Genomic DNA, 26,217 nt, shown 5'->3' with positions numbered 1-26,217 from the left:
CTTCAACAACATTACTGGGGAGTTGATTCCAGACCCTCACAATTCTCTGTGTAAAAAAGTGCCTCCTATTTTCTGTTGTGAATGCCCTTTTGTCTAATCTCCATTTGTGACCCCTGGTCCTTGTTTCTTTTTTCAGGTCAAAAAAGTCCCTTGGGTCGACATTGTCAATACCTTTTAGAATTTTGAATGCTTGAATTAGGTCGCCACGTAGTCTTCTTTGTTCAAGACTGAGCAGATTCAATTCTTTTAGCCTGTCTGCATATGACATGCCTTTTAAGCCCGGAATAATTCTGGTCGCTCTTCTTTGCACTCTTTCTAGAGCAGCAATATCTTTTTTATAGCGAGGTGACCAGAACTGAACACAATATTCAAGATGAGGTCTTACTAGTGCATTGTACAGTTTTAACATTACTTCCCTTGATTTAAATTATAACTTTTCACAATGTATCCGAGCATCTTGTTGGCCTTTTTTATAGCTTCCCCACATTGTCTAGTCAACAAAAACTCCTATGTCTTTTTCAGAGTCCTTCTTTAATTTCAGTATCTCCCATATGATAATTATAATGCACATTTTTATTTCCTGCGTGCAGTACCTTACACTTTTCTCTATTAAATGTCATTTGCCATATGTCTGCCCAGTTCTGAATCTTGTCTAGATCATTTTGAATGATCTTTGCTGCTGCAGCAGTGTATGCCACTCATCCTATTTTTGTGTCGTCTGCAAATTTAACAAGTTTGCTTACTATACCAGAATCTAAATCATTAATGTAGATTAGGAATAACAGAGAACCTAATACTGATCCCTGTGGTTACCCTGGTTACCTCACTCCATTCTGAGGTTTCTCTTCTAATCAGTACTTTCTGTTTTCTACATGTTAACCACTCCCTAATCCATATGCATGCATTTCCTTGAATCCCTACTGCGTTCAGTTTGAGAATTAATCTTTTATGCGGGACTTTGTCAAAAGCTTTCTGGAAATCTAAATAAACTATGTCATATGCTTTGCAATTATACATTATCGATATTGCATCCTCAAAAAAAATCAAGCAGGTTAGTTAGACACGATAACCATTTCCTAAAACCTTTCCTAAAATTAATATGCCAGCATCTGATTCTAAGCCCTGTTGTGTGGCTGTATGTGAATTCAGTTGACCTAGAAGACCTTTCAGATATTGATGAAAATGACATCCCCAAAGAGCCTGGACAATCATTGGGAAGCAATTCAGGGATGGAAGTAAGACTCATTATTACATAGGAGTTTCACCCATTCCAGGGTTTATTAGGACTTTGATTCGTCACAGTGTATGGGTAACAAGTGTAGTTGTATCTTATTAAACTCCGGAATAGACCACACTGCTATGCAATGGGAGTGTTATTTCCATCTCTGTAATTGAAATGGATGTTGGGGCTCCAACATGTACAAAGCCAGTCTGTGGTGCCAATGTTTCTTCTCTTCCAAGCCATCCCTCATCCACAGAGCGCCCCAGTTTCCGCAAAAGTATTCACTTGGGGTTCTGTGTAGTGGTGGCCGTATACAGGCGGCGGGTGGACATTTAAAATTGCAATGGGTAGCACAGTGTGTGCCAACTCCTCTACCATCCTTGCCTGTCCCACCTAAACAGAAAGCTTCTGTTGGCTTTTGTTTTGACTTCAGATGGTAACATATAATTTTAACCAGTTTTGTATAGCCATTCATAGCAAGGCATTTTGCATTGAATATTTATTTTGGGTTGCTGGAAAAAGCAAGACCAGACTGAAAGATGTGGTCACGTTAATTGCCTTCATTGTGTTTTGTATTTTGCAGGAGTACAAACAGGTATTGGATACCCGGATCCCTCACCTTCTCATGTATGTCTGTCCGCCTGTACTGGTTCACATCTGCCTTTTTCACTCCATGTCCTATGTGGCCGGTTACCTGGTAATGCATTTCTAGTCTGTCATACTGCATTTTGAATGGATATATCTTTCCTTGTGTTTTAAAAAACAAATCCATCGATGCAATGATAGGGATTACAATTAAAGAGTTTGCTGAATAAAGTTGCGAAAGATCTGACATTTTTTGTAATGGATGCAATTTTCATACACACACGCAGTCCTAGTCAATGAAAATACTTGGTGTGGTTCTAACCCCACATGTTATCGGTGTACTACCAGTTGTGAATTTCAGGGAGGGGATATTTGTTTCTGCAATGGTAGCAATCAAGAGGGGTTAGGGGGGCAATTTTTAATGTAGCTTCAGTCATTGGTTATTCCTAGAGAACAGGTAACATTTTGGGTGTACCCCTTGCTCTGATGAGACGAGACAACTTATTCATTACATTTTTTATATATAAATATAAGGCCGAACTGTTCTCTATTCATGGATTCAAAGGTATATAGTTGGCAAGCAGTGTGTGTGGAGTAAAGCACTAGTGGCTCACAATTGAATATTTAGTGTTGGTGACCACTGAGACTGCACAGTGCAAGATGTGGAGGCGTGTCCCGTTGAAGACTTCACCAAAGCGTTGCAGATGGCCTGTATCCATTCACGCTGCTCTGATTCACAGCTTGCCATCAGGAAGAATGGAGTAATTGTCCAAGTGAATGTCATCTCATTGCTATCGACTTCTTTAACATGGGCACCTAAAAGGTTGATTTTCTTTTGTGCTGCCTGTGTTTAAAAAAACAAAAAAAAACAAGCTGTAAGTGTGAAGTCCAAACTCACCAGTGTTACAATGCTACTGAGGAACTGAAATGCACAATCAACATGCTGGGTCTACTCTTAGCTACCATCACCCCCACAATACATAGCATTCTGATTTGAGTTGGGTTTTTTAAGGGCTGCGTTTTCTGAGGGTGTTAAAACTGTACCGTACAGAAACGTGGAAAGCTCATCATGGAATGGCAAGAATGAGACGGCATGAATGATAAACTGCTACAGCATATTCTGGTTTTGAGAACAAACACGGTGAACAGTACTCATACTAACTGAAGAGGTTGGCAAAATCTAGAATGCAACGGTTCTCTTGAAATGGCTGCGGATCACAGCATGAATTCCACAATGTAATGTACAGTACCTGTGTTTGGGAAGCACTATTGTACACCCAGGGCTGGCTTGCCTTGTTGCCTTGGAAACACAAGTCCGTGGCCATAGGCTACGCTCACTTCAGAACTGGTAGCGAGCACTTATCAGGGCAGTGTTTACCTTTTCATTCTCCCCATACAGAAGCTGTGCTTCTTTCAACACAAACCAGACAGTCTTCCAGACGACTGGTGAACTCTGTTCGCTTTGATAACCATCCCTGCTTATCTGCACCCAGCACTGCTGAGTCTCTTACTACGCCGTTACAGGTCGCATGCACTTCATCATGAAACCAATCACAGCGCGAATAACGGTATAGTGGTCTGCGTTTGCCATGCGCGGAGAAAACAACCTCTCCCGTGATGTTATCTGGGATATGTAGTTTTCTGATGAGCAGTAACCAATATACGTAAACTGGAAAGATGGTTTTGCGAACTACAACTACCAATCGTTTCACGTCTTCGCTTCAGCTGGGAGGAGGGGGGAATAGACACATCTGGAATGAGAGGGATAATGATGAGCTAGTTATCTACGAGAAAGAAATAGGAGTTTTAAAAGCAAAAACAGAAGTAAGTGCACCGCTTGTTTTACGTAATTTGGTAAATATCAGCACTAAGGGTAGCGTGATTATTAAGAGCATTTAAAAAAACCGTTATGAATGAACTTGCGTTATTTAGTGCTTGTGTGGAATACGAAATTAGAATTACAACTTTCTGCAACAGTTTTTCTCAAGGAAACAAAACCGCCCTTTGGAAAGAAGTGGATTTTTAACAAAGAAACAATTATTCTAAGACAAGTGGTCTCGCAGGTAACATAATAAATTACACATTAGCAATTGGATGGACACGAAAAAATCGTTAACATTAATAGTGCGATTCTTTGTTGCTGGCATGCATACTATAGATACTATAGACTACAGCAAGCCTTAGTGGGGAGAGTCCAGGCAGATAGCAACCCGGGTCTTCTGATGTGAAAAACATGTATTTCCAGTAAATATTTCACTTTGTAAATCGTGTACAGTACACCGTGTCTAAAGGTAACAGGTTTGGTAGTACTTTTATTTTTTATAAAGACATGCAGCACATTTTCAATATTTCTAAACAGTATTTTTTGCAGTCTGGAGTTTGGTAGAACGTGTGTTTATTTCTTTAAGGTTACATTTAACATGCTTGTTTCACACTAACGATGTAATCATTTTGTGAAAACCGTATTTACCAATACAGCGGTATAACGTGTGTGTGTTCCAGTATCACACATGTTGTATTTAATCTTAGATAAACAAACAGCTCTTTTTTAAATCTTGGTTTTAATAAACTGTGTAATTCTTTACTTGTTTTGCGTTCCGTTTGTTTTAGCCCTGGGTCTGTAATAATATTGTTGTATTTGGTCTGGGTACCCAGGCAACCGTCTTCCACTAGTTTAATTTCACAGTTAGTAGAAGAGCAGTCCTCGCTGACCTAGCTTGTGGTAAGAAGATCCAGCGAGTAAACAGATGATTATCTGTGAAGAGTTTCTGTGAGTTGCATCGGGAAATCCTTTGTTGTTTTTAATATTGAATATTTTAATAATGATAATCATGATCAATATTTTATATTGTTTGATAAAATACAAATCAACATATATCACTTTCTACTTGACACATGAGCTAAACAATATGTCGCAAATATAAATATAAAACATTTGGATAAATTAAACTGTTAGGAGTAATAAACGCTTATATTTTATCTTCATTTTAGATATACAACTGAGTAGAAGCAAGAAGCGTGAAAGTAAACGCTTGCACACTTAGCCGAACTCGTCCTATCCGAATTCATTAATAGTTGTTTTATCATACAGCAGTACCCCTTCGTTAAAGAAAGGACACATACATCTTTGAATATATGTATGTGTTTTAATTGTGTGTAATGAAACCCCTGTCTGCTTTGTGTCTGCTTTGTGTCTGACTCTCAGACGTTGTGAAGATCTCCGGCGGTGGAGCATGCGGTTCTGAGGAAGCTGGCTTCACACCCAGTTCAACCGAGGAACCAGAAAAGCGAAGTCATTGGAGTTGTGGAGTTTGGAAGAATTCATCATTGCAAAGCGGCGTTTTTGTTTGTTGCCTGAAAGTTTAATGCGAAGGAGCGAGGGACAAATATATATATTTAAAAAACAAAACAAAACAAAACAAAAACAGGAGCAAGAATGAGACAAAAATCAACTGGTTGCGGCTGACTTCACACACCAGAAACCCAGCTTTCTACCGGCAGTAACTTTCTGCGGGAACATAAGAACATAAGAACATAAGAACGGCGAAGACTGGCGATACTCGTAATATTCGCCAATACCTTGGATTTAACCCGCTGGACACAGGTGTCTAACCAAACAACAACACCGCTGCTTATCGCTTGCATCTGTTTATCTGCGTTTGTATCAGACCGTGATAGCCGAACCCTGTGTATTGATCTTGATGAGGAGACGGAAAGCAGGGTGCCACAGTGGAAAGGCAGTCGCTGAACATAGTTCACTATACCGCTACACACATATAGTTCAATACTATACCGATACCCCCACTGAATCATCTTATTGACTCCTCGTTAAACATAACACTTGTATCAGAAGTATATTCATCTCAAAGGAGATCAAATGTCCTCCTGTAGCAGCGGCTCTCCTCCATCCCTGCAGAAATCTTACCCCCATCCTCAACACCTAGCTGCTCCACCGACTCCTTCGCCGTCCCCAAGCCCACCGACAGCTCTCTGCAGCCGGTTATCGAACGGGAGCCTGAGCGCCCGGAGCCCTACGAACTGTCGAAGTTCTTCTATCCATGGGGTATCTTTCCTACTGCAGATTGGACTGACCAGGGAAACTGTGACCGTCGAATCTCAGGAACCCTCGCTATCCGCTGTGAAAGACCTAGTCTGCTCTATTGTGGACCAAAAGGTAAATTAGTATTTTATTTTTTCATGTATTTATTAGTATACAACAACAAGAGGGTGCTATAAACGGTGATCTAATCTACCGTAACGATCATTTTTACTCTTACAGCATCTGCAGTTCACAAGTCTGACGACACGGTCAGAAGCACTAATAGGACTGTGTTCCTTGTCATTTAATTCCGAAAATGTAATTAATGAAAAATTTTCCCTGTAATTAAAGTCAAATGAGCTGACTGTCAATTCAGTGCTGTTTTGCGGGGAGATGCGATTGCTTTTGTTTTCATTTATCTAATGGATACAGAACGGCACTTCCCAGCGAATATCGGTATTAATTAATGAAATAGCATTTAACACATGCGTTTCAAATGTCCTCATCAAAGCTTCATGTGGTACTGTTAGTACGTTTGTTTCAAATGCTTGATCTAGTAGTTGTAGTTTCCACTTTTATAGGATCATCTAGCTACGCAACTTTAGTCTTCTGCGTTTTCGGTTTTTATTTTAAAGTTATATATAACACACACACGTTAAAATACGGTTAAAATCGTTAAAAAAAAAGTTTTTAATTTGATTATTGGCGAGGAGAAATTTCGGTATACACACTTTACATGTGGAGCAAGTTTAATGTCCCTGGCATGTATGATGAAGCAGAATCGCAAGTTAGCTGGTACTTTGCGAACGTTTGGGCAATCGATGGTTAAATCAAACCATGCAAACGAGCAAATTCTAACATTTGAGTTTGTTTCATCCAATAACAGGCTATTGTTAGGGGAAAATAGTTTGACTTAGGAAGCGTTTGCTCAATCACAAACCTACATCTGTATAGGTATGTGGATGTTTTAAAAATATATATGCATGTATAAACATATCTATGTATGGATTTACAAAGAAATGCAGTCTTGTTATTATTGATAAAGACTGTCTAGCTTGTCGTGCTAGTTTTAAAGTTCCATTTTATGATGGATCTATTCAGGTGAGCCCTCTACTGTTGCATTGTTGTTGGCATTATTAGTAGTTCTTTAACTACTGTATTTTGGTAATTGACAATTCCCAGCCGGGCTGTGTGGACAGTAAGCTGGTAATTGACGGTTCCCTGCCGGGCTGCGTGGACAGTAAGCTGGTAATTGACAATTCCCAGCCGGGCTGCGTGGACAGTAAGCTGGTAATTGACGGTTCCCTGCCGGGCTGTGTGGACAGTAAGCTGGTAATTGACGGTTCTCTGCCGGGCTGTGTGGACAGTAAGCTGGTAATTGACGGTTCTCAGCCGGGCTGCGTGGACAGTAAGCTGGTAATTGACGGTTCTCAGCCGGGCTGTGGACAGTAAGCTGGTAATTGACGGTTCTCTGCCGGGCTGCGTGGACAGTAAGCTGGTAATTGACGGTTCTCAGCCGGGCTGTGTGGACAGTAAGCTGGTAATTGACGGTTCTCTGCCGGGCTGTGTGGACAGTAAGCTGGTAATTGACGGTTCTCTGCCGGGCTGCGTGGACAGTAAGCTGGTAATTGACGGTTCTCTGCCGGGCTGCGTGGACAGTAAGCTGGTAATTGACGGTTCTCTGCCGGGCTGCGTGGACAGTAAGCTGGTAATTGACGGTTCTCTGCCGGGCTGCGTGGACAGTAAGCTGGTAATTGACGGTTCTCTGCCGGGCTGTGTGGACAGTAAGCTGGTAATTGACGGTTCTCTGCCGGGCTGTGTGGACAGTAAGCTGGTAATTGACGGTTCTCTGCCGGGCTGCGTGGACAGTAAGCTGGTAATTGACGGTTCTCTGCCGGGCTGCGTGGACAGTAAGCTGGTAATTGACGGTTCTCTGCCGGGCTGTGTGGACAGTAAGCTGGTAATTGACGGTTCTCAGCCGGGCTGCGTGGACAGTAAGCTGGTAATTGACGGTTCTCTGCCGGGCTGCGTGGACAGTAAGCTGGTAATTGACGGTTCCCTGCCGGGCTGTGTGGACAGTAAGCTGGTAATTGACGGTTCTCAGCCGGGCTGTGTGGACAGTAAGCTGGTAATTGACGGTTCCCTGCCGGGCTGCGTGGACAGTAAGCTGGTAATTGACGGTTCTCTGTAAGCTGTAAGTATTACTGCAGTGCTTAGTGAGGTCCCGAGCAGGGGAGGTGATGGCAAGGGAGCATGGCATTTCAATTAGCAGCATAGGCATAGGAAAAAAAACTTTTTTCAATTTTCAGCCTGGGCCAGTTCAGTGAGGCTCTTCCTGAACCATTCATTTCACTGTGTTGCTGAGGCCCTTGTATTAGTACAGTCTGGATCATTCATTTAACATGCAACCCTGTGGCTGGTCACTGTGTTGCTGAGGCCCTTGTATTAGTACAGTATGTCTACAGGATTTCGGAAAAGGTTTGGTTAACTTTGTGGTGTCTGCTTTTTTTTTCTTTTCTGCAACATAAAAATGCAACTGCTGTAATATGACAAGTTCCCTAACTTGTTATACTGTGTAAAGAGAATCCCAGTAAGCTGTGTAGTATTTTAATTTGGAACCATGCAAGAAAGCATTTCAAAATGTTTTCCTAAGAAGTCAACATGAGAGAACTTGTTTTTGATTAGATAGAAAATTAAGATCAAATCCCTTTCCAGTGGGAATTATTCTGCACTTGCTGGTAAAGCTGATAAGGCTTTTAACACAACTTGGAATGTTTTTTTGTGTTTTTTTTTTTTTTTTTTTTTTTTTTTTACTGTAATTGTTATAAAACAACATAGATTTGTTTGTTGGCATGTTGCATTCTATGAACAGAAACAGGTTGTTCTTTATAGATAAATGAACATTTTATCGTTCCTTGACATTGTTTCTTTGTCGTTTTGTGACTACAATGCACAGTGCGAAGAGGTTTGATGACAGGATTATACATGACTGTGGGGAGTTTTGGTTAAGTGTCAGGAATTTGGCTAGCACTGCTATCTGAAGTCAGGTGTACGTTGTCTTGATCTGATTCCTGGCTCTCTTTTTTTTTTAATTAAATGTTTACTTTTTTATTGGGTCAACTTAAACATGCTTTCAAGACAATGATTTGTCTTTATCAGGTGAAAATTGAGTGAAGTTATGTGGAAGGATGGCCTACTGTGGCAAAGTGGTGCATGAATACAGGTGAGTGCAGTGCAGAGCAGGTTAATCACACAGACAATAATTAACAGGTGCAAGGGTGTTTATTGAAGTGACGTCAATGTCCAGAGCCTTATGGCAAACACCTGTAAATAATAAATGATGGAAGTGAGTACAGCGGCATGTATCACTTCATTTTTAAAAGTCCAGTTTAACACACCAACACAAATACAGTTCTTGGTGATAGTGAATAAGTCCTCGGATGCCACGCCGTCTCCCGTCCGAGTCATTGAGCTTGGGTGCCGTAGCTCAGCCCCCTTCCTAAATGATCGACTGCCACCTACCCTAAGGAATAAATTGTTGTGCCATTTAGTTAAGGGTACTCTGTCCTTTTACATAGTGCCCTCACAGGTCAGGAGGGAGATCTAACACCAAGAATCCTTCGATCTCTGTCGCACCTATACCGTGACATTCTGTGCAGAACCTTCAGAATTCCTGTTTGCACACACTGTTCAATCCTAACCTAGCTATTCATAAGTAATTAACCTGCAGCAAGTTCACTATTAAAATTGAGAAGAGTTAAGCTACAGTGGGACGCAGTAGTTTAGACTGCTAAATTACCCAGTGCTATCTCCAAATATCTGCATGCATCTGTCACTGCTGGTGCTTGTGCTTGAGCAGGTAACAGGAGTTTGTGGAGGATCATGGATTTGGGACAGTCCCATGTGCAAAAGCCTTAGGAGGGAAACCCCCCTCCCCTGCCCTCTGTGTCTCCCTGTTCCAACGCCCCAAACTTTCACAGAGCAACAAAAGATTAAGATAGTGTTTTGCAATAAAGAGATACACCTCTTTATTAGTTGCAGCTGTGGTGCAGGCTTTTTATGAGGAAACATGCAATCTCTATACTGTATCTTTTATCATCCTGTTTTATATTGTTATGTCTACATGTACAAAAAAGAATTACAGATGGTACAGAAATCATTGTTGCCTCTTTTTTGTGAAGCTGCTGAGCATGGGAAGTCTCCCTGCCCTCTGTGCCTTTACTAAGTAACCCACTGGGGACCTCCATTACAACCACGGGCAGTGGCACAATTACAAGAGTCAGTAGCATCAGTGGTCATATTAGTTAATTTTTATAATTCCCTTGCTATTTTGTGATGTTTCCTGTTCAAAATGTTCCTTTTTCTGGTTTTGGATTTGCTTTAGAGCTAGTCTGGAGATCTCTAAATGCCTGGACTGAACAGCCTTCCTTGTTGTATTCAAGTCATATGACAACACTAGCAGCTCCGCCAGCCCCCGACTCTATTCATGTGCAGAGTGGAGTCTCCATTTAGAATGATGGCAAACATCACAGAACACTAAGGGAAATGTAAAGATCTATTACAATGACGTTTAACCTGCTTGCAGTACCGTTCATCTGTGTTTTGTTTATTCCTACAGTATACTGTAACTAACTCAGCAATGTCTTTACTTCCAGTAGGGTTATTACAATAAAGTCATGATACAATTTGTAATACGTTATACAATGAAATCAGCAATCCTTTATGGAGTGTTTTGTTAAAAGATACAACTTAGGGTGATTTACATTGCATGGATTTACGGTTTGTACTTTATGAACAGAACTTGGTTAATATATTTTTCTGATTTCCAATTGATTAAATAGATACCAACCTTAAATAAGGGAGGCATGTGTTCACGCTATTAATCAGACGTGTTCAGATTTTAACAGCCCTGCTGCGTACAGCATGTACTGCTGTATGTAGTGCTTTTGATCATGGAATATGCGCACAGCCTGAATCGTGATACTGTGCTGTATTTCTGTTTTTGCCCAGAGCCGGGAGCCTCGTTTGTGTTTGTATTTCTGTTTTTGGCCATCGAGCCAGTGTTTATTTTGTTGTATATTTGTGTTATTTAATAAACATTTTATTCTATTTTGGATCCACCCTGGTCTACCGGCTGTCTTTGAGTCACCTGTGCATATATATATATATATATATATATATATATATATATATATATATATATATATATATATATATTCTGTTGAACATCTTATTAATGCCAACATGTTCTCTGTTTGAAAAAGGATTTTGAATGATCATCTGACAGAAATTTGCAGATTTGCATTATTGCTGGCTTTACACAAATGAATAAGTATCAATTGTTTATGACGTTTCTTCACATACCTATTACATTTAATGCATTGTTACAGAGCATATAAAATAATAATTGTGAAGCATATATTGTTCAGTTTTATGAAGTTGTACAATAATTTCACTGGAACATCACGATTATGCATTTTAAAATGATCCCAGAAGTGATGTCTTTCATCGTCAGATCACAAACTAATCAGGACTTGGAACACTTGTCTGTATGTAAGCATACATGTTTATTTTGCCTTTAAAGAAATAGTACATGCAAATGTGATTTATGGGCCAAAAACAAGTTACTTAAATGCGCACAGGCTGGAGCAGGGGGTCTGGGTATTGCATTGCAGATTTCTCAGCTCGCACACGTTTTCTGAGATGGCATTGTTCAGGTTCTTTCTCCTGAGAGCTTCGTTCATGTGCTGAGAACAGGAAAAGCATTTAATGCACAGTTCTCTCACGCAGGAGTGGAGCATGATCTTTATTGGGAACATTGCTGTGTTATTTTTCTGAGATCTACAGTAGACTTGTGGTCAAGTGCTTTACCACTTATTGTACTGTTACAAAGTACTGGCACATTATTAACCCTGTCCTACTGTATATTACAGGCCACCAAGTAGATTAGCAATCCAATGGGGTTTTGGGTTCAAGGTAATACTATCTGATAGCAGTTCAGTCCACTGTTCCTTGCGTTGCAGTATGTACTAAAGAGGTGATTATGAAATACTTAATTGTAAAAGACCTGCCCTCATACAGTGCATACAGTAGTCCTCCAATGAAGACTGATCTCAAATAAGACTTTTTTTTTTTGCTGACATTTTCTGTTCAATATTGTATGCAAATTTACAGTGAAACCTCTGCCTACTACTGACAGTTGTATTAAAAAATGACTACAGTAGAATTTAAATTCTTATAAATAACAGGGCTGCTGCAGCAGCACACCTGTTTTTAGTTCACGGGTAAACACCAGCACAATGTGTCTAGTTTTGAGTGCCGCAGTCCCCCAATTTAAATGCTCAGTTGCATAACTTCCTAGGACCTGTTTTTATGTTGAAGGCTTGTTATCCAATCTAAAGCTCTTTGGAAAATCTAATTTAAAAGGTCTATAATCTTTTAATGTATTGTTGCTTTTCTAGATTGTATCGACACCATCTCTGAATTCATATGGGCACCACAACTCTTTGTAATATAACATTTCACAAACCTCAATATACTGTCATTTGTTTTAGCACACATGTTACACCTGCTGCTTTACAGCTCTGTCTTGGCAGTTTAACATCAAACCACATTTCTTCTCTATAATTACTGAATAACTGACCTTTTTTACATGTATGTGACAATTGAAATAAGCTGTGAGTTAAATTATATGGCCCTAACCATTTTCCCGGTAAATCTTACCAGTGTGTATTACCATCACCTTGCAGAGCTCACATTTTCCTATATGATTAGCAGTTAGTGAACAGAAAAATAGTGAAAGCTCCCCCCCCCATTCTGTAGAAAGTGCTGTGTAAGGTTTTTTGCAAGTACAGTAGGACTTCTTGAAAGCAGCAGGTTGGATTATTTTTGTATTTAAGTTCTTGACAAAGCCTGCTACTCAAGTGCACAGCATTTGCTCTATTTTGAGATGACTAGCGCTATTCACAAAGTTAATTTAATTAAACAAAAAAAAAAAAGTCAAAGGTTGCAAAACTCTTCTGGACTACTAGAAAAGACAGCACCTGTGTAGAACAGTTTATTGAGTATAAAACTATATTGATACAGTGTGTGCTGCAATGAATTCAGGCATCATACAGCACTATTTCTGAATGTCTTCCTTCCTTAGGGGGTCCAAACAGAGACTTCATGCACAAATTGAATTATTATTACCTGTTCCTAAAGAGTCAGACTAATGCATAGCAATAAATATGTTGTTGCATAAAGGTAAAGCATGTGTGTTCATAGTTTGCTGCTTGTGGTTATTTAGCAAGTAACTGAGAAAAGGATATTACGCATTCGTTAAGCACTGAAACATAACAAGAGTGAGACATTATTTCAGGCACTCTTTGCATCTCCTGCTGCCCTTTGCAGTGCAAAAACCCACATTTTTTTATGATGATCAATCCTAATGGATCCTTTAGCAGATAACTGTACTGTCCATTGTGTTAACATAAGTGGGGATCCTGGATTACCATGGTGTGTGCAAATGTCATGCCATGCAGTGGAGAAGATATACAAGTAAAGAATTAGAAATATTGAAGAGCAGCGTCACATAATCAACATGTTGATAAGAACACTAGAAATATTGAAGAGCCTGCATCACACAATCAACGTGTTGATAAGAACACTGGAAATATTGAAGAGCCTGCATCACACAATCAACGTGTTGATAAGAACACTGGAAATATTGAAGAGCCTGCATCACACAATCAACGTGTTGATAAGAACACTGGAAATATTGAAGAGCCTGCATCACACAATCAACGTGTTGATAAGAACACTAGAAATATTGAAGAGCAGCGTCACATAATCAACGTGTTGATAAGAACACTAGAAATATTGAAGAGCAGCGTCACATAATCAACATGTTGATAAGAACACTGGAAATATTGAAGAGCAGCATCACATAATCAACATGTTGATAAGAACACTAGAAATATTGAAGAGCAGCATCACATAATCAACATGTTGATAAGAACACTAGAAATATTGAAGAGCAGCATCACACAATCAACGTGTTGATAAGAACACTGGAAATATTGAAGAGCTGCATCACACAATCAACGTGTTGATAAGAACACTGGAAATATTGAAGAGCAGCATCACACAATCAACGTGTTGATAAGAAACACTGGAAATATTGAAGAGCCTGCATCACACAATCAACGTGTTGATAAGAACACTGGAAATATTGAAGAGCAGCATCACACAATCAACGTGTTGATAAGAACACTGGAAATATTGAAGAGCCTGCATCACACAATCAACGTGTTGATAAGAACACTGGAAATATTGAAGAGCAGCATCACATAATCAACGTGTTGATAAGAACACTGGAAATATTGAAGAGCAGCATCACATAATCAACATGTTGATAAGAACACTGGAAATATTGAAGAGCAGCATCACATAATCAACGTGTTGATAAGAACACTGGAAATATTGAAGAGCAGCATCACATAATCAACGTGTTGATAAGAACACTGGAAATATTGAAGAGCAGCATCACATAATCAACATGTTGATAAGAACACTGGAAATATTGAAGAGCAGCGTCACATAATCAACGTGTTGATAAGAACACTAGAAATATTGAAGAGCAGCGTCACATAATCAACATGTTGATAAGAACACTAGAAATATTGAAGAGCAGCATCACATAATCAACGTGTTGATAAGAACACTGGAAATATTGAAGAGCAGCATCACACAATCAACGTGTTGATAAGAACACTGGAAATATTGAAGAGCATCACACAATCAACGTGTTGATAAGAACACTGGAAATATTGAAGAGCCTGCATCACACAATCAACGTGTTGATAAGAACACTGGAAATATTGAAGAGCCTGCATCACACAATCAACGTGTTGATAAGAACACTGGAAATATTGAAGAGCAGCATCACACAATCAACGTGTTGATAAGAACACTGGAAATATTGAAGAGCCTGCATCACACAATCAACGTGTTGATAAGAACACTGGAAATATTGAAGAGCAGCATCACATAATCAACGTGTTGATAAGAACACTGGAAATATTGAAGAGCAGCATCACATAATCAACATGTTGATAAGAACACTAGAAATATTGAAGAGCAGCGTCACATAATCAACATGTTGATAAGAACACTGGAAATATTGAAGAGCAGCATCACATAATCAACGTGTTGATAAGAACACTAGAAATATTGAAGAGCAGCATCACATAATCAACATGTTGATAAGAACACTGGAAATATTGAAGAGCAGCATCACATAATCAACGTGTTGATAAGAACACTGGAAATATTGAAGAGCAGCATCACACAATCAACGTGTTGATAAGAACACTGGAAATATTGAAGAGCTGCATCACACAATCAACGTGTTGATAAGAACACTGGAAATATTGAAGAGCAGCATCACACAATCAACTGGAAATATTGAAGAGCAGCATCACACAATCAACGTGTTGATAAGAACACTGGAAATATTGAAGAGCAGCATAATCAACATGTTGATGAACACTAGAAATATTGAAGAGCAGCATCACACAATCAACGTGTTGATAAGAACACTGGAAATATTGAAGAGCCTGCATCACACAATCAACGTGTTGATAAGAACACTGGAAATATTGAAGAGCAGCATCACATAATCAACGTGTTGATAAGAACACTGGAAATATTGAAGAGCCTGCATCACACAATCAACGTGTTGATAAGAACACTGGAAATATTGGAAGAGCAGCATCACATAATCAACGTGTTGATAAGAACACTGGAAATATTGAAGAGCAGCATCACATAATCAACGTGTTGATAAGAACACTGGAAATATTGAAGAGCAGCATCACACAATCAACGTGTTGATAAGAACACTGGAAATATTGAAGAGCAGCGTCACATAATCAACGTGTTGATAAGAACACTGGAAATATTGAAGAGCAGCATCACATAATCAACATGTTGATAAGAACACTGGAAATATTGAAGAGCAGCATCACATAATCAACGTGTTGATAAGAACACTGGAAATATTGAAGAGCAGCATCACATAATCAACATGTTGATAAGAACACTAGAAATATTGAAGAGCAGCGTCACATAATCAACATGTTGATAAGAACACTGGAAATATTGAAGAGCAGCATCACATAATCAGCGTGTTGATAAGAACACTGGAAGGCAACTTTGGCTTAAGAAGCACACCTATGAGAATATAGCAGTTACATATGCCAAGGGGTGGTTATTCAGATATTTGTTTTTTATACAGTATTTACAGGAGGTTCAACTATTATATTACACGAGTGCCTATAAGGTGGAAAACTGGCCTCTTCAAATGATGGAGACATAAAATTGAGGAATAATTGAAGCTGTTACAACATATAAAGTTCTGTTTTATGGCCAACAGCCATTGTTAGTTTGAAACCACAGGGATCAAACAGTGTTCATGTTTATGTTGTATTTGGAGAGGTGTGCTATAGAGTTTCCTATTGTATTGCAGAGGTGTGCTATAGTTTCCCATTGATTTTGAAGAGGCGTGCTATAGAGTTTCCCATTGTATTTGGAGAGGTGTGCTATAGAGTTTCCCATTGTATTTGGAGAGGTGTGCTATAGAGTTTCCCTTTGTATTTGGAGAGGTGTGCTATAGAGTTTCCCTTTGTATTTGGAGAGGTGTGCTATAGAGTTTCCCATTGTATTGCAGAGGCGTGCTATAGTTTCCCATTGGTTTTGGAGAGGCGTGCTGTAGTTTCCCATTGTATTTGGAGAGGCGTGCTATAGTTTCCCATTGTACGTGGAGAGGCATGCTATAGAGTTTCCCTTTGTATTTGGAGAGGTGTGCTATAGAGTTTCCCATTGTATTGAAGAGGCGTGCTATAGAGTTTGCCATTGTATTTGGAGAGGCGTGCTATGTAGCCCTCTTTCTTTTGAAGCACAGTTTCTATATTGTCAATTGGCTGCAATGAGCCTAAACTCACTACAGGAGATTCAATTGAATATACAGTGGATGCAACTTCAGCATCACTTGCAGTGCTTTACTTTCCTTCAGTCTCTGAATCATCTTGAAACTGGTCATTTCAAACCTATTGTGTGCTACATTTTTGTATTATTTCTGTTTTTTATATTTGGTGGAATACTTTAATACAAATAAAGTACCAACCAAGTGTCACAAGGGCTCAATGTGATATGTTTAATCCTCTTCTGGTTTTTATATGGGGACATGAGACAGGAGTAATGTTCCGTTGCAAATTGGATTATGGACTGCAGATGGAACCGGTAGCTACTTGGTTGGATATTGGAACAAGATGATTTTTTACACGATGGAAACAACTGCAGAATTCTAGAATGTGCTGCACTGTATCAGAGCCCTATTCTTGCAAGTGCAGATCAAAGCAAATTCTGTGTTGTTCACAAACACATCTCAAGACTTGACTTAAGTCTTGTGATCTGTCTAAAATATGAAGGATTTGTAATTGATTTTTAATTAATTTCTCTAAAGTTTTTTTGCTTGGAGGGAATGGAGGGGATTCAAAAGTCAGCAGCTCCGTTTCTGTCAGAAGAGATGATTAATCTTCCAGAGGAAGAACATTTTTGCAGTTTTTGGCTCTGGCTTTGGAAAATTGTAAACTTGTTTCCTCAAAAGGCAGTTTTATGAATGTTTCTATATCTTGTTACAGTAATTAAGTACTTGTCTTTTGCCAGAATGACTGTACCTTTATATGCATTTCAAGTGTATAGTCTAATTATTTCTGCGTTATATCTGATTATGTATGATTTGAAACCTAATACAGCATCTTTAGATGACAGACTCTGATGGAGAATCGGGTAGCCCTGTGTTTCAACTGATGGTCTGATAACAAAAGTACAAATAGCTCTTGTAGAAACAAATAAAATAAATTGAAAGCCCCTTGCAAGGTCATCATATTAAATTCTGCAGTTGTTCCAATCTCCTCAGATAAAGCTTTCAAAATTATCCAGGTGACAAAGAAAATACTTTCCCATGTCTTCATATTGCTGGTGTGGTGTTCTAAATTCCAGCTGTGGCCAAAATATTTGCATCTGTTTGCATCAAGCTGTACACAGCTTTTTTTTGTTCCTGGCTTGCTTTTCTGAGTTGAATTAATAGGTTTAATATCATACTAATATATTAATATTCATGGTAAAGCCTGTAACGGAAAAGCTGCATACTGCTTAGTAAAGGGCTGAGCTTTCCTGCAGGTTCGTGGAGAGGATAATGTTAGACGTTGCTATGGAGACAGAGGCTAGAGGCTTGGAGGTACTCACAGGCCTAAAGGAAGCTGCAGCTGGAAGAGCGGCAGGGATGTGCAGTATTGACTCAGCTGGCTAGGGGGCTGTGCATGCAGCTAAATAAAAAGGAATTTAAAGCAAGGACCAAAACATATACTTGAAATACAAAATGAAGACCTATATAGTGATGTAACTCTGTCTTACATTTGATTTCCATATGATTAACCCATTTAAATTATGTGATTTGATAATGTAGGATTCTCTTCTAATTACATATAAAATGTGTAAATAATGTTATTGCTATTTATGGTGGAATAGTGTGCAGTACTATTCAGAAATGAAAACAAAGTAGGAGTGGCATATTGGTACTTGTGACAGGAGACTCAGAGACAGTTGCTGTGGGTTGAAGTGCTGGGGCATGCATTTATTAACCAAAAGTAAAATCAAAAACACTGCTAACAGAGCAATATAAATAGGATGAACAAAACAAGTCACAAACACAAAACAAAACAATACTAATGCCAGGGTGGGTATTCGGCTTCACTGATCCATACAGCCATTAAACAATAACACAGTGTTCACTCACTGACTCCCTCTCAACAACTCTCCCTAATGGAGGTTCTAGCTCTCTTTTTTATATCATGTGGACGTTCCCAATTACCCAATTTGGGAACAGCAACACTGGACTCTGCCCTGCTAGATAGTTACACACTGCACTCTGCCCTGCCACATAGTTACACACTGCACTCTGCCCTGCCACATAGTTACACACTGCACTCTGCCCTGCCACATAGTTACACACTGGACTCTGCTCTGCCACATACTTACACACTGGACTCTGCCCTGCCACATAGTTACACACTGGACTCTGCTCTGCCACATACTTACACACTGGACTCTACCCTGCCACATACTTACACACTGGACTCTGCTCTGCGACATAGTTACACACTGCACTCTGCCCTGCCACATAGTTACACACTGGACTCTACCCTGTTACACACTGGACTCTACCCTGCCACATACTTACACACTGGACTCTGCCCTGCCACATAGTTACACACTGGACTCTGCCCTGCCACATAGTTACACACTGGACTCTGCCCTGCCACATAGTTACACACTGGACTCTGCCCTGCCACATAGTGACACACTGGACTCTGCCCTGCCACATAGTGACACACTGGACTCTGATCCGCCACATAGTGACACACTGGACTCTGCCCTGCCACATAGTGACACACTGGACTCTGCCCTGCCAAATAGTGACACACTGGACTCTGCCCTGCCACATAGTGACACACTGGACTCTGCCCTGCAACACAGTTACACACTGGACTGCCCTGCCACATAGTTACACACTGGACTCTGCCCTGCCACATAGTGACACACTGGACTCTGCCCTGCCACATAGTGACACACTGGACTCTGCCCTGCCACATAGTTACACACTGGACTCTGCCCTGCCACATAGTTACACACTGGACTCTGCCCTGCCACATAGTGACACACTGGACTCTGCCCTGCCACATAGTGACACACTGGACTCTGCCCTGCCACATAGTTACACACTGGACTCTGCCCTGCCACATAGTTACACACTGGACTCTGCCCTGCCACATAGTTACACACTGGACTCTGCCCTGCCACATAGTGACACACTGGACTCTGCCCTGCCACATACTTACACACTGGACTCTGCCCTGCCACATAGTTACACACTGGACTGCCCTGCCACATAGTGACACACTGGACTCTGATCCGCCACATAGTGACACACTGGACTCTGCCCTGCCACATAGTTACACACTGGACTCTGCCCTGCCACATAGTGACACACTGGACTCTGCCCTGCCACATAGTTACACACTGGACTCTGCCCTGCCACATAGTGACACACTGCACTCTGCCCTGCCACATAGTTACACACTGGACTCTACCCTGCCACATACTTACACACTGGACTCTACCCTGCCACATACTTACACACTGGACTCTGCCCTGCCACATAGTTACACACTGGACTCTGCCCTGCCACATAGTTACACACTGGACTCTGCCCTGCCACATAGTTACACACTGGACTCTGCCCTGCCTGACACACTGGACTCTGTCCTGCCACATAGTTACACACTGGACTCTGCCCTGCCACATACTTACACACTGGACTCTGCCCTGCCACATAGTTACACACTGGACTCTGCCCTGCCACATAGTTACACACTGGACTCTGCCCTGCCACATACTTACACACTGGACTCTGCCCTGCCACATAGTTACACACTGGACTCTGCCCTGCCACATAGTTACACACTGGACTCTGCCCTGCCACATAGTGACACACTGGACTCTGCCCTGCCACATAGTGACACACTGGACTCTGCCCTGCCACATAGTTACACACTGGACTCTGCCCTGCCACATAGTGACACACTGGACTCTGCCCTGCCACATAGTGACACACTGGACTCTGCCCTGCCACATAGATACACACTGGACTCTGGCCTGCTACGGTACTTTTCCAATAAGTATTTTTATATATTATCTGAAATACTACTGTACCATTTTTTAGAAGAGCCGTCAGTTGTGAACTGTTTAACAGGTTTTCACAGAGATAATTGAAGTCTTTACATGGTTGATAGATGTTTTTCTTCCTTCTGGAGAAACCTACATCTGAAAGCCCAGAGTTGTCATTTTACAAGATTTCAAAGTATTCCTCCATCAGCGGGAAAGCGTGCTAGTGTCCCATTCGTAATCTTTCCACCAAATCTGCATTTACTACACCCGTGGCGTTTGTTGAGGCTGATATGTGTTGCCTTAAACAACGATGTGATTATGTAAGCTCTGCCCGTGGTGGAGAGGACACTTATCAGCAGCTCAGTCAGGATGTCTGCAGGCTCAAAACTGATATAAACATGTAACACTTTATATTTGATTTAGGTTTTGCTAAATGCTTTTACATGATGCTGCTTCTGGCTTAAAGAAAGATTTATATATGCAGAGATTTTTACACATTAGTCCATCACTAGAAACAATGTAAATGAATGAGTCCATCACTTTTGCAAATGAATGCTTGAGTTGTTTTGTAGACCTGAAAGTAAACTTGCATATGTCTGAGAACACAGGCATTGCAAGCTGTGGTTTCTGTTAACAGTGCTTTTTGCACAGCTGTGTGCTACAAAAATGACATCAGAGTTTTGCTGCAGAACTCGATTGCATTGCAACAAGTGCTTGTCTTACTTTTAAAACAGGGGCAGGGCAATCAATCCTGTGTTTTATACACTGAGGGCAATCAATCCTGTGTTTTATACACTGAGGGATCCTGTGGTGAGGGCAATCAATCCTGTGTTTTATACACTGAGGTCAATCAATCCTGTGTTTTATACACATTGAGGGCTATCAGTCCTGTGTTTTGTACATTGAGGGCTATCAATCCTGTGTTTTGTACATTGAGGGCAATCAATCCTGTGTTTTATACACTGAGGGCAATCAATCAACCCTGTGTTTTATACACATTGAGTGGCAGAGTGATGGAAACACTTAAACAGGTTTGCAGTGCTGAGCTTTGATTTAGGACCTGTGCACATGGGCTTCATCACACTAATGTGGATAAATAATGGGACATGCAGGCCAAGTAATACATGTGCAGAAAGACTTTGAAAGTCAAATCAGTGTAATGCAGTAGAAAATCTGCAAAAATACAAGAACATTGGCCTCTCTTCATATTACCGGGAATACATAACCAGTGTAACGCCATGGTCATGAATACCTGACTACAGTAGTCAGTGATTCGGCCTCGTGCATGGTAACGTCCAGTGGATGTGTAATGGCATGGATATGTCCTGTGTGACTGTGGAAGGGTGGTGGGCACTTCACTGACACAGAGACTAAACTTTATTTGTAACGCTGCTCAGGCGCACTGAGAGGCGGCTGTTGTCCGGGGTCTGAGTACTGGCAACAGTAAACGGGACCGCCATGTTACCAATGCTGGTATACTGTCCAGTTGCACAGACAAGTGCTCACAAATGATAGTGAAAACAGAAGTCAAAAGAAAAAGGGAAAATAAAACACTATAACAAAACTACAAATAAAAGTGGCTGCGCTTTGCTATTCTCCTGCTATTCTCGTTGGAGTTACCCAGGTTTCCCCGCTAACTAGACACTTCCTGATTTGGGTATGCAATTATGATTACTTTCGTGGTTTCGTTTCTTGTGTTCGGCTGTCTTCCTCAGCCTGGCTTGTCTTTCAAGTTCCTCAAGACCAGGGCTATCACAGTGATTCTTCCTAGATGGGCGGGGCTGAGGAATAACAAAGCGCAGTTTATATAGGTCAGGTACCCCCTAAGGCATGCCTCTCAACCACTCACAGAGAGGGAGAGAACACACCCTCACCCAACCTCTCTGTGTCATCGTCATGATCGACAGGTGGATCTTGCAGGGCTCCTGACTCCTCCCCCACAGGATCATGCATACGTCAGTGTCACAAAGATGGCTGTAGTGGGTGACGTCGGACCCGAAACCAAGAACCAGGAAATAAACAACAGAGAGGTGGGGTTTGGTGAAGCTGAGCGATTGTTCTCGCTCAGCATTTAATAATGAAACAGACAGAAAATAAAAGGTTGTAAAGACAAAACACACATGACACGACACTTTCGCCAAAATAAAGAGACAAAGAAAACGGACTACACAGACAGACACGGGGAGCTTGTATTTTAACTATTACTAGGATTATTACCTCCGTCTCCAATCCTGTTCTCCACTCACCGAACACACAACCCTGAGTGAGTGGAAACATGCAGCTTTTATGCAGTTGTACCGAGACTGGAATGCTAATTCAATCATTCAATTGTAGTCTCGGTACAATTGCACATGAATTAATAAAGTGCAATTCCCCATGCTCACATATTACTACATTTTACCTGCACGTGAAGTGCTGTGCAATCCTCCTGCCTAAATACAAACATACATTTTAAACACTTGTGTTACACAGACCCATTTAGATCCCATGTACCAATGACTACACACCAACATTAACACACAATGTAACAGACAACGCAGAAATACACAGGGGTGGGGCAACATTGTCACAGTCAGATAGCCAGCACCGGTCCCGCCCTGTTACAGTCACACTGACTTTCCATGTCATTACAGGGTAGTCATCATGAAAGCGCAGGAACAATTGGTTGTGCAATATTTATGTAATTCAATTACCTGCATTTATGCAACTTAGTTTTTATTATGCCATTTGAAAGGACACAGCTCTACACAATATATTTACTAGCAAGCTCGACACACAGTCACAGTTTTTAAATGACAGTTCTACACATCCCCATTCAGTAACTGAAGTGTGTGATTCTACACATCCCCATTCAGTAACTGGAGTGTACGATTCTACACATCCCCATTCACAGTGTCTGAAGTGTGTGATTCTACACATCCCCATTCACAGTGTCTGAAGTGTGTGATTCTACACATCCCCATTCACAGTGTCTGAAGTGTGTGATTCTACACATCCCCATTCACAGTGTCTGAAGTGTGTGATTCTACACATCCCCATTCACAGTGTCTGAAGTGTGTGATTCTACACATCCCCATTCACAGTGTCTGAAGTGTGTGATTCTACACATCCCCATTCACAGTGTCTGAAGTGTGTGATTCTACACATCCCCATTCACAGTGTCTGAAGTGTGTGATTCTACACATCCCCATTCACAGTGTCTGAAGTGTGTGATTCTACACATCCCCATTCACAGTGTCTGAAGTGTGTGATTCTACACATCCCCATTCACAGTGTCTGAAGTGTGTGATTCTACACATCCCCATTCACAGTGTCTGAAGTGTGTGATTCTACACATCCCCATTCAGTGTCTGAAGTGTGTGATTCTACACATCCCCATTCACAGTGTCTGAAGTGTGTGATTCTACACATCCCCATTCACAGTGTCTGAAGTGTGTGATTCTACACATCCCCATTCACAGTGTCTGAAGTGTGTGATTCTACACATCCCCATTCACAGTGTCTGAAGTGTATTAATCTACACATCCCCATTCACAGTGTCTGAAGTGTGTGATTCTACACATCCCCATTCACAGTGTCTGAAGTGTGTGATTCTACACATCCCCATTCACAGTGTCTGAAGTGTGTTAATCTACACATCCCCATTCACAGTGTCTGAAGTGTGTGATTCTACACATCCCCATTCACAGTGTCTGAAGTGTGTGATTCTACACATCCCCATTCACAGTGTCTGAAGTGTGTGATTCTACACATCCCCATTCACAGTGTCTGAAGTGTGTGATTCTACACATCCCCATTCACAGTGTCTGAAGTGTGTGATTCTACACATCCCCATTCACAGTGTCTGAAGTGTGTGATTCTACACATCCCCATTCACAGTACTGAAGCAATCGAGACTTCACACGTTAGCTCACTATCATGTTAATAGCATGAAGACTTAAGATCATTTCGTAGTTAAGCAGAGGGGCTAGTTCACAGACTTCACGACACTAAGATGTGTAGGGGTAGAGTTCGCGTTATTACATACGTTTTCATCCAAGTGTGTTATTCTACACATCCCCATTCACAGTGTCTGAGGTGTGTGATTCTACACATCCCCATTCAGTGTCTGAAGTGTGTGATTCTACACATCCCCATTCACAGTGTCTGAAGTGTGTTATTCTACACATCCCCATTCACAGTGTCTGAAGTGTGTGATTCTACACATCCCCATTCACAGTGTCTGAAGTGTGTGATTCTACACATCCCCATTCACAGTGTCTGAAGTGTGTTATTCTACACATCCCCATTCACAGTGTCTGAAGTGTGTGATTCTACACATCCCCATTCACAGTGTCTGAAGTGTGTGATTCTACACATCCCCATTCACAGTGTCTGAAGTGTGTGATTCTACACATCCCCATTCACAGTGTCTGAAGTGTGTTATTCTACACATCCCCATTCACAGTGTCTGAAGTGTGTGATTCTACACATCCCCATTCACAGTGTCTGAAGTGTGTGATTCTACACATCCCCATTCACAGTGTCTGAAGTGTGTGATTCTACACATCCCCATTCACAGTGTCTGAAGTGTGTTATTCTACACATCCCCATTCACAGTGTCTGAAGTGTGTGATTCTACACATCCCCATTCACAGTGTCTGAAGTGTGTGATTCTACACATCCCCATTCACAGTGTCTGAAGTGTGTGATTCTACACATCCCCATTCACAGTGTCTGAAGTGTGTGATTCTACACATCCCCATTCACAGTGTCTGAAGTGTGTGATTCTACATATCCCCATTCACAGTGTCTGAAGTGTGTTAATCTACACATCCCCATTCACAGTGTCTGAAGTGTGTGATTCTACACATCCCCATTCACAGTGTCTGAAGTGTGTGATTCTACACATCCCCATTCACAGTGTCTGAAGTGTGTGATTCTACACATCCCCATTCAGTGTCTGAAGTGTGTGATTCTACACCTCCCCATTCACAGTGTCTGAAGTGTGTGATTCTACACATCCCCATTCACAGTGTCTGAAGTGTGTGATTCTACACATCCCCATTCACAGTGTCTGAAGTGTGTGATTCTACACATCCCCATTCACAGTGTCTGAAGTGTGTGATTCTACACATCCCCATTCACAGTGTCTGAAGTGTGTGATTCTACACATCCAATTGAAAACCGTGTGTGGCTGTAGCAGGGTTGGCAGAGCGGTGACGGCAGGAATGGAGATACACACAAAGTACTGCAGGTGTAAAGGCATTGCTGTAGCGGGGTTGGCAGAGCGGTGACGGCAGGAATGGAGATACACACAAAGTACTGCAGGTGTAAAGGCACTGTGGCGCTGTTTATTTTTAAATCACAAAAATAAAATATACAAACAAAAACACTTGCTCACAGAGCAAAATAAAGGCTTTAAACAAAACAAATCTCCCACACAACACAAAACACACAGGTCACTTTGGGCAGATCGCTCTCACTGATCCTGTGTTTATTTTTTTATTTTATTTTCCTTTTTCTCCTCGCTCTCTCTGTCTTCTCTCCTCTGAACACCCACCCAGAGTGCAGAGAGATGCAGCTGTTTATACAGGTGACCATCTCCCGATTAGCAACA

General features: G+C 41.1%; 1 protein-coding gene across 3 annotated transcripts in view; it reads left to right on the top strand.

Annotated features, from left to right (window-relative positions):
• The first annotated feature begins 3,556 nt into the window (after window positions 1-3,556).
• Window positions 3,557-26,217, top strand: part of LOC121317641 (serine/threonine-protein kinase D3-like) — an 86,511-nt gene continuing 63,850 nt past the window's right edge. For 2 of the 3 annotated variants that reach the window (XM_041253788.1, XM_041253786.1), the window contains exons 1-2: window positions 3,557-3,631; window positions 5,013-5,981. In XM_041253788.1, the coding sequence (XP_041109722.1) occupies window positions 5,685-5,981 (297 nt within the window). In that variant the 5' untranslated portion in view covers window positions 3,557-3,631; window positions 5,013-5,684. Of the gene's footprint in view, window positions 3,632-4,501; window positions 4,578-5,012; window positions 5,982-26,217 lie in introns of those variants that run through there. The other variant, XM_041253787.1, reaches the window with a different exon arrangement.

Source organism: Polyodon spathula, chromosome 6, assembly GCF_017654505.1.
Source record: "Polyodon spathula isolate WHYD16114869_AA chromosome 6, ASM1765450v1, whole genome shotgun sequence".
Classification (NCBI taxonomy): domain Eukaryota; kingdom Metazoa; phylum Chordata; class Actinopteri; order Acipenseriformes; family Polyodontidae; genus Polyodon; species Polyodon spathula.
Note: the sequence above shows the minus strand (reverse complement) of the source record. Positions and strands in the feature narration are given on the sequence as shown.